The sequence below is a fragment of the Coffea arabica genome, chromosome 11e (assembly GCF_036785885.1).
Source record: "Coffea arabica cultivar ET-39 chromosome 11e, Coffea Arabica ET-39 HiFi, whole genome shotgun sequence".
Classification (NCBI taxonomy): domain Eukaryota; kingdom Viridiplantae; phylum Streptophyta; class Magnoliopsida; order Gentianales; family Rubiaceae; genus Coffea; species Coffea arabica.
The window spans coordinates 49522998-49531942 of NC_092331.1; the positions used below are offsets into that span (position 1 = coordinate 49522998).

The window sequence follows — 8945 nt, forward strand, 5'->3', positions numbered from 1 at the left end:
TTGACCAAGATGCCGTATATTGTTTGGTTATCTGAAACTACTACTTTACAAAAACCTCAAAGGGGGTTATAGCGTATGCAGATGATCCAACCTTTCCGAACTTGTTTCAACTGAAGGTTGTCTCGTTTATATTGGAAGACAAGTTCGTCCTTGCGCAGGCACTTGTATCCTTTTTTTATTTTTAATTTATTTCAGGGTTTCATTGCTTTCAATGGAAAATGTGATAAATTGTCCGTCCTTGTACGTGTAACATTTCATAATTTAATTCAGGGCAAAATCATGATTTATTATCGAGGGAAAATGACAAATTGTTCTCTGACCCAATGTTTTCAGAACCGGACCGGACCGGACGGTTCAATCGGTTGGATCGCGAACCGGACAGGCCACCGGTCCGGTCTAGAGCTAAAGCCGGAGAGTAATGAAAAATCGCTAGAAACCGGATGACCCGGACGAACCGTGAAAAATCGCTTAGACTGGGAGTCGGCGATTTTTGAAACTTTTCGAAAATAATGTCCAAATTGAGACCAACAAGAATCAAACACCAAACCTTGCGAATACAACAAAGAGTCATTACCATTTAACCACAACCAGCGGATGAAATTTTTTTGTGTAGATATCTACTTAACTTGAAGTGAAAAATTAAAAATACCCCAACCTAAACCCATAACTCATAAGACACATCAGACTTATTTCTTTTTAATGTTCAACTTTCTCTTTCTCTCCTCTTTTCTTTTGTCACTCCCTTTTTAATCAAAACTCTTTAGTTTTAATTTATTGATATTTTCTTCCATCTTTTAATTTTTTTTGTCCATTAAATTGAAAAAATTAAAAAAGAATTATTTTCTTTAACCCTAAAAACTAATTATTAAATGCCACAATCATTCACTTTTATCTCATTTTTTGTTTCTTATCAAGTTTGCATTTCTATTTTCGATTCTCTTAACTTCCTTCAAACTCCAAATTTCTTTTTTTTTTAATTGCAATCTCTAAATCTCAAAAACATAAATTAAAATTTAAACTCACAATATCTAAATTCTCATAGACGTGAATTTTGTATAATTTCAAAATATTGTGGTAGTTTTGGGTTGGATTTAAGATTATTTTTTGGTAGATATAATTGAAATTGAGATGAAATTTATTTGTTTCAACTTATAATTTAAAAAATTTATTTCTGAAAATCCAAGTTATTCAAAAATAGTAAACTTTTCATCATATAAAGTTTTAAATTAGCCCAATACATGTCTTATTTTGTGCATATATATATTTATATAAATTATTTTTAAAAAAATTCATTGAACCGATCTGACCGATTGAACCTTAACCCGAACATTTCACCGATTCAATTAACGGTCCGAATTTTAAAACATTGCTCTGACCTTATAACCTCTAGCTTAAGTTGTTGTTGGGATAGATTGGTCCCTCCACTTTAATTTTGAGACACTCTGTCATTTCTCAAAGTTTTGTTAGTGAGCTAACTGGGTACTAAATTTGGAGGATCCAAATTAGTCCAATGATAGTAGTTTTCAGACGGTATTGTTCCAAATTAAATTCCAAGGACCAGAAGTGTTCACAAAATGTTTGTTCTGTTCATAGTGCCTATTTTTTGGCCTATTTTAGAAATACAAAATTCATCGAAAATGATGGCTTGTTTGGCACTTGAGATTTTTGAAAGTTTATCTAAAATTTTACTGTAGAAATTAAAAAACTTTTGTAAGATGAAATTTTTTTTTTCCTTTTCATTTTCTTTCGTTCTTTTTCTTTTTTTTTTTTTTCTTTCTTTTTTCTTTTCTTTCCTCCCTTCCCGCTTCTTCTCCCTTCCCCTCCCCTGTTCCCTCTCCCGAAGCTGCCAATGAAGCAGCAAAAGAAAACTTGCATTTTTTCTCTCCCCATCTCCTGTCCGCCACCCCTCTTCTCCCCTTCCCTTGACCTTCGCTGCTTCACCTGCAGGCACCTGAGTTTTGCAGGAACAGAAACTTTTTTTTTTTTCCCAATTTTCCCTCTCCCTCTCCTCCCCTTTCCTCTCCTCTTGCCGGCAGATGAAGCAGCAACAGAATTTTATTTTATTTTTTTGCAATTTTCCCTCTACCCCTCTCCTCCCCTTCCCCCGCCACCTTGTTGTACCACACTCTCATCTTCAATGGGGTTTGTTCTTTATTTTGGGAGAGTATGCCAATATGATCTTAATGAGGTGCGAGGCTTTGCATCTGACATTCGTTGGGCTTCCGTCTTCGGGAGCCTGCGTCCCGGCCTTTTTGTGAAATAAACCCCTCCAGCCGAAAACTAGTGGTAGGTGGTCCCACGGAGCTTTCGGAAAAGGGTAGCCTAGGCCCTAGTGTGTAAGCACAGCAATGAACCGTGGCGAACCCTCAGACGACCTATCTAAGACTGGGGAGGAGATCCTCGGTAGTGGGTGAAGCAGCAACAGAATTTTTTTTTTTTTTGCAATTTTCCCTCTCCCCCTCTCCTCCCCTTCCCCGGCCACCCTCACCCTCCCCCGGTGCGATCTGGTCTCGATACCAGATCGGCCAAAAGAGAAGGGGAAGAGTGGTGGGGGAGGAGTGGGGGAGAGGGGAAGGGAGAAAAAAAAAAAAAGGGGAGGATCAAAATTGGCCCAAGGGGGAGGATGGCGAGGGAGGAAGAGGGGGAGAGGGAGAAAGGGAAAAAAAAAAGAAAAAAGAAGATCGGCACCGGAAGAGGTGATCGGCGCCGGAACTGCTGGTGATCGGCGATGGAGGTGGTGGTGGGTTGGGGTGGGAGAGGAAGAAGAAGAGAAGGGGAAGGGGATTTTTTTTTTTTATGTTTTGGGTATTTTGAAGTGTGTAGGTAAGTTTTTTAGGTTATGTAGTTAAGAGAAAATTTTTTGTGTATTAGATATTTTGGAGTGCGTAGGTTAAAAAATTTGATAAGTTTTTTTGAAATTTTTGTAGTAAAAGTTGTTAAAAAATTAGTAACAAACAAATTTGTCCAAAAACTTGGGTTCCAATATATTAACCCTCCCACTCTAAAATACTCGCAAGTTTTAGAAAGAAAACGAAAAAAAAAAAAAAGTTTGAGTATCGTGGTGGGCGACGCCGACAAGAGAGGGGGTAGGGAGTGTTTTGGGAAATTCTAAAAGATATTTTAAACAAACATATAATGTTTTTCTAAAATAATTATAATAAGTTACAAAAAAAAGTTTCAAACAATACTCAAAAGAATATACACTATCTAAGTGGATCCTCAATTTGCAACGTGTGCATGGTCCACTTTCGAATTATTTATTGACATGTTTGTGTTCAATTTTGCTAGAGCCACTGAATTGTAAGGCCATATTACAAGTAATAATGTAGTAAACAAATGGTGGATATAAATAAATTTAAAACTTGTGGTTTATTAATTATTTTTCTTTAAATTTATCAATTTAGTATTGGTGTCAAGTTTTATTATGTAAAGATAATTTAAGTGTTTGATCTGGTTAGAGAAAGAAACAATTTTGTCACTATTATTTTTTGCTGCTTAGTAACTTGTTGCTTCAATGGATTATCATTCTACTTACATATCTAGGCAAATTCACAAAATTATACTTAGGAACAGATTTTTGTTCAACCATAAAACTCAAATATGGCCCATGAGAATAAATGAGCCTTAAGATACATGTTAACCATGTCAATCAAGATTATGCTTTTTAAGTTAAATGTGCATGTATTCAACAGTATTAGGCGAACTAATGTTATTTAACCTTATGATTCCATAATCTGATCCTATTTTCGTCAAACGATCATATGTAGGATCCAGATCTTACAAACCATAGTCCATCTATACTAAAACTTGACCAAAACGAAAAAAAAAAAGGAAAATTTTGAAAAAGAGTAATAGAAAAAGATTTGGAATTCATAAGTAGGGTGTAACCTTTTGGTAGATTTGTGAATAGCACACCGGTTAACTATTCATAAATTACAGAAAAAAAATTTATTTTGTAGGCAATTCATGAAATTACCCTTAGCGTACACATTAGCACTCGCATGCGCACGTAACTTGATTTAGATATTCACATTTGAATGTATACTATGTATTTAGCAAAATGCATATTTTTTATTAATTAAAGTGCGCATTACTATTCAATGAAGTAAAAGTCGGCAGACTCGGCACCAAGATAATGTGGTCATTTTGCGAGAAATTTATTACCTATTTAGATCTATAAATAGTAACCCAATTATAAATTTTTCAAAAATTATGCTCTACTTATGAATTTCAATTTTTCCTACTACCTATTTTCCAAATTTTTCAAAAAAAAAAATAACCATTTGCTATATCACTTCTACAATGTGATCTGTATGGAACAAAAAAAAAGAGACAATTGAAAACGTCGCTATTCTGTGTTTAAAGAATTTCAAAAAGAAAATTTCCAAATAAGTTCCTTTCCAAGCGGAGCCATTAATATTTCTAAACCCAATTGATTGATTCCATCCTTTTTCCTTAGAATTTTTTATTTATTTTTAATTAGATAAAATTACATTTAATATTTGGATTACATATTTACCATGTTGCAGCTATCAATTAGCAGCATTTCCTAAAATCTATTAATTAACAATAGGGCTAATTGTAGTTTGCTCCCTCGCACTTGTAATATCTTGCACTCTGAACTTTCAAATTTATCTCATTTAACTCCAATTAATAATAACATTGGCAAAGTGGCGTAGGCGGGACCTTTGTTAATGTTCATGCATCAATTGGGCCAATGAGTACTGAAATTACTTTTTTATCCTTGGAATGGAGGTAATCTACAGGAGAAGAGAAGACGGAAATTGTAAGGTTATGCACTGAAATAATGTGATATAAATTAGTGACGGATTTGCTCGTTGTTGTGCTGGAAAATGGCCAGTCGTAGTGTGAAGAGGTATTCTGCTCCTCGGGACTCCTATGAGGCACATAGTCCGAAGATGGAGGCTGTTTAATAGTACAGTACAGATGGGCATTGTGAATGAGGTCTTCGACCCAGACGATGTGATACCGTCTGGCACGATTACATGAAGCTATCGGAATTGGACTAGGGACCTGGTCATAGATATGGCAACAAGTGCAAAGTGGCCTCCATAAAATGTCGTGGCTGCTGGGCAAGTCTCCAGCAATGGGATGGTTTTCTTGAGTTATCTTCAGAAACTGAGTGAAAAACTTGCAATTGCTTCTGATCTTGTGTATTAACTTTTTGTCTAGAGATGTCGTAGCGAGTGTTGGATATTGTTTCAAAGGTCTGCAGCATGGAGTTCGAGGGAAGATTGATTCGAATGGGAAAGTTTCCAGTTTTTTTCCAAGAAAGATTCTAAGTTTGTTCTTTCAGCAGAGATTGATCATCCCAGAAAAGATCAACTGAAGTTTGGGTTTGGGATGAGTTGCTGATCAGCCACAGCTTTCCTGGTTTCAAAGAGGATGTCCTCTCACAGGTCTCACTTATACGGTACAATTATAAAATATTAAAGCCTAAAATTTGGGTATTTGTACGTTTTGCCTTCACTGAAGCAAATTAATTGGTATACAGTAGTATGTTTCAAACCAAGAAATTCACTCAATTCTGTTTAACATTCTCTGCCGTGAAAAGCTATTTAACATGAAATACTCCTTAGAAATCTCGCGCAGTATTCTTGAATTGTCACCCACTCTAATTGAGCAAAATTTTCTGCTAGCTACAATTAGAGGTCGCAAATCAACCCACTTAATTAAATTTACCCATACCCGCCCATGAATAGATGGGTATGGGTATCTTAAATTTTTGTATATGGGTATAAATGGGTATTATTGGGTAACCCATCAAACCCAATTAACCCATTTAGAATTCTCTTCCCCTAAATCTCTTCTTTTTCCCCACCCATTTTTTTTTCAAATTTTTCATTTTGTCATGATGTTAACTACTTTTGTTTCATTATTATTATTATTTGTTGGTTTTATTTTATTATTTTACTTTCTCTTTGTTTGTTAACTTGCTCATTTTTCGGCATTACCAATTTATGATAAATTTGAACCTCTTTTCTTATCTTTCTAAAATGAAATTTTAAATTTATATATGAAAAAAATGTTAGGGGTTCAAAATTTTTGGATTAAATTTTTATATTAACTTTTATAGTACTTAATTCAAAATTTTATATTCTTATTATTCAATTATTAAATAATATGTAATTTTGTGAAATAGAGTATAAATGAAAAAAAATTGGTAATTAGGCTTATTGAACATTATAAGTAAATATTTAAAACTAAAGATGGATACAAAGAGCAGTATAAATTGATAACTTAGTTTGCAAAAATGAATTTAAATGAATTTACAACAAATTAAAATAAATGGGTTATAAATGGGTAATTGGGTTACCCAATTCATTTTTTGACTTACCCATTTATACCCATCTAATTAAATAGGTATAAATGGGTTGACTCACTTATACCCATTACCCATTTTACCCAATCCAAATCCGCCCAATCACCCATTTTGACACCTCTAGCTACAATGTTGCTCTTTCGTTGATTCAGCAGTAAAGGCTTACATTGGGAAATTCCATTCGAATATATACACATCTAAATCACTATCAAGCACAGCAGATCTACAAAAATTTGCCAGCTCAGAACTCTATAAATCAATAGTAAGTTTCCAATTCTCTCTGCTACAATTCGCTGTAGTCAGCTGCTGCAATTGCACTGAAGAAATCTTTTCATAATGTAGTGAATCAGTTACCACAATGGGTGGGCAAACTGCCTTTTCTCTTTTGCCTTTTGGAGAAGTAGAGCCAGAAGTCGCTAGATAAGGCAATGCCATCACCAGAAAAGAATAAAGATGGTCAAAGCTTTGAGTTCTTCGGACGCTAAACTAGAGGATATGGCTTGTAAAAGCATTTAAATCTTGTCGGCGTGCAGTTTAAACTTGCCTCAATATTTCACTTTGTTATAACACGATCACCAATAGTCCCCACAAGAACATAAACCATTTCTAAAATGGTGAAATCTTTTGGAATCTCTTACCACAATCTCCCGTTCAACAATCTTCGAGATTAATCGTATAGTTGTATGACAATCCATACAAATTCTAAGATTCTTTATCACCTGGATTGTTGCACCGGGAACTGAGTTTAGAATTCCAAAAGCTACAGCTAGCTTCTCACTGTGGACTTGTAATGTCATTCCCTTCTCTTCGTTCTCAACATCATGAAGAACTGATGTTGTATCTGCTACATAGCCAGCTTCCTGCAGCTTCACATATAGTTCTTCCAAGTATGCATACGTCTTCTCATGTTCAGGATGTTCTCTGTCCCCAACTAGAAACACATGAGCTCTACCTTTTAGTTCCACCAGACTGAAACCAGGTGGTTTAGCCAATCCATGACTTTGCATATAAATTCTCATCCTTTTCACATCATCCCACCTACCAGCTTCAGCATAAATGTTTGACAGCGAGACGTAATACCCACAGTTGTTTGGGTCTAATTCAAATAGTTTCCTAGCTGCAATCTCCCCAAGCTCCACATTCTTATGCATCCTGCATGCTGCGAGAAGAGAACCCCAAACAACAAAATCAGGCAGAGTCTTCATTTCCCTAATCAAATCATATGCCCTTGAAAGAAAACCAGCACGCCCCAGAAGATCAACCATGCAACTATAGTGCTCCACTCCTGGATCTATGCAAAACCTGTCTTTCATGGCTCTAAACCAAAACCATCCTTCATTTAGAAAGCCAGCATGACTACAAGCAGCTAATACCGACACGAAAGTTATGTAGTTTGGTTTCACCCCCATCTGATTCATCTCATAGAAGACATCGAGAGCTTCTCTGGCTTGTCCATGCATTCCATATCCAGCAATCATGGCAGTCCATGACTTCACATTCCTTTCTTTCATTCGATTGAATGCTTTCCTTGCCATTCCAACCCTCCCACACTTGCAATACATGTCAATGACTGAGGTTCCCACATATATATTATCCTCCAATCTCATCTTAATAACCTGATCATGTATGCACTTGCCCAGCTGGAGCGCTCCAGAATGGGCACAAGCCAGCAACACCGTAGACAAAGTCATAGCATTATGATCAACATCTGTGTCACTCACCATCGAACGAAATGCTTGGATAGCCTCCGTTGAGAACCCAAGTTGTGCATAAACTGCAATTAGCGAATTCCAAGAAACTACATCTTTTTCCTCCATTCCATCAAACACCTTCCTAGAAAATCCAACATTTCCACACTTGGCATAGGCATCAATCAAGGTATTGCCAACACCCAACTCCCCTTCAAAACCCCGTTTTATTGCCAACCCATGAACACTTTCCGTAATACTCTTATGCGAAACACGAGAACACGCAGACAAAACCGAAACCATGGAAACCGAATCAAGATAGCACACCTCCTTCTCCGCTTGGCTGCTCCACGTAACGCCACTCTCACCCGCCTCTTCAACCAGGAGCTCCTTAAAAAGCAATAATGCATCATGGGCACGCTCATTTTGCACGTATCCAGTTATCATTGAAGTCCAGGACACCACATTTCTATGGGGAATTTCGTCGAACACCTTTCGCGCATCATCTAAGTCCCCGCATTTGGCATACATGTCAACGAGCGCAGACGAAACAAATATGTCAGCATTGTACCCAAAGATCAACGCTTGTTGGTGGGCTTGTTTGCCTGAAGTAAGATCGCATAAAGCAGAACAAGATTTGATGGCACATGGAAAAGTAGAACGATTGGGCTTGAGGGAGAGTTTCCGCACGGATAAGAAGGCTCGGAGGGCTTCAACGTAGTCGCCATTCCGGGCCAACTCGGCGATGATGGAGTTCCAGGAATAGACATTTGTTCTGTCAACGTACTTGTTGAATAAGGTGGTTGTGAGATTCAAATTGGTTGAATAAAATCTAACTGAAATGGAACGCCATTTTGATAAAAACTTCATTCATTTGCTGCTTCTGTTTTTGTTCTTTTATTTGGCGAGTTTGT

At 36.6% G+C, this 8945-nt stretch overlaps 1 protein-coding gene across 1 annotated transcript; it reads right to left on the minus strand.

Annotated features, from left to right (window-relative positions):
- Positions 1-6300: 6300 nt before the first annotated feature.
- LOC113718758 (pentatricopeptide repeat-containing protein At3g26782, mitochondrial-like) lies at positions 6301-8945 on the minus strand. The gene has a single exon (XM_027243673.2). It carries the CDS (start codon positions 8899-8901, stop codon positions 6916-6918), a length of 1986 nt encoding a protein of 661 aa, XP_027099474.1. The 5' UTR covers positions 8902-8945; the 3' UTR covers positions 6301-6915.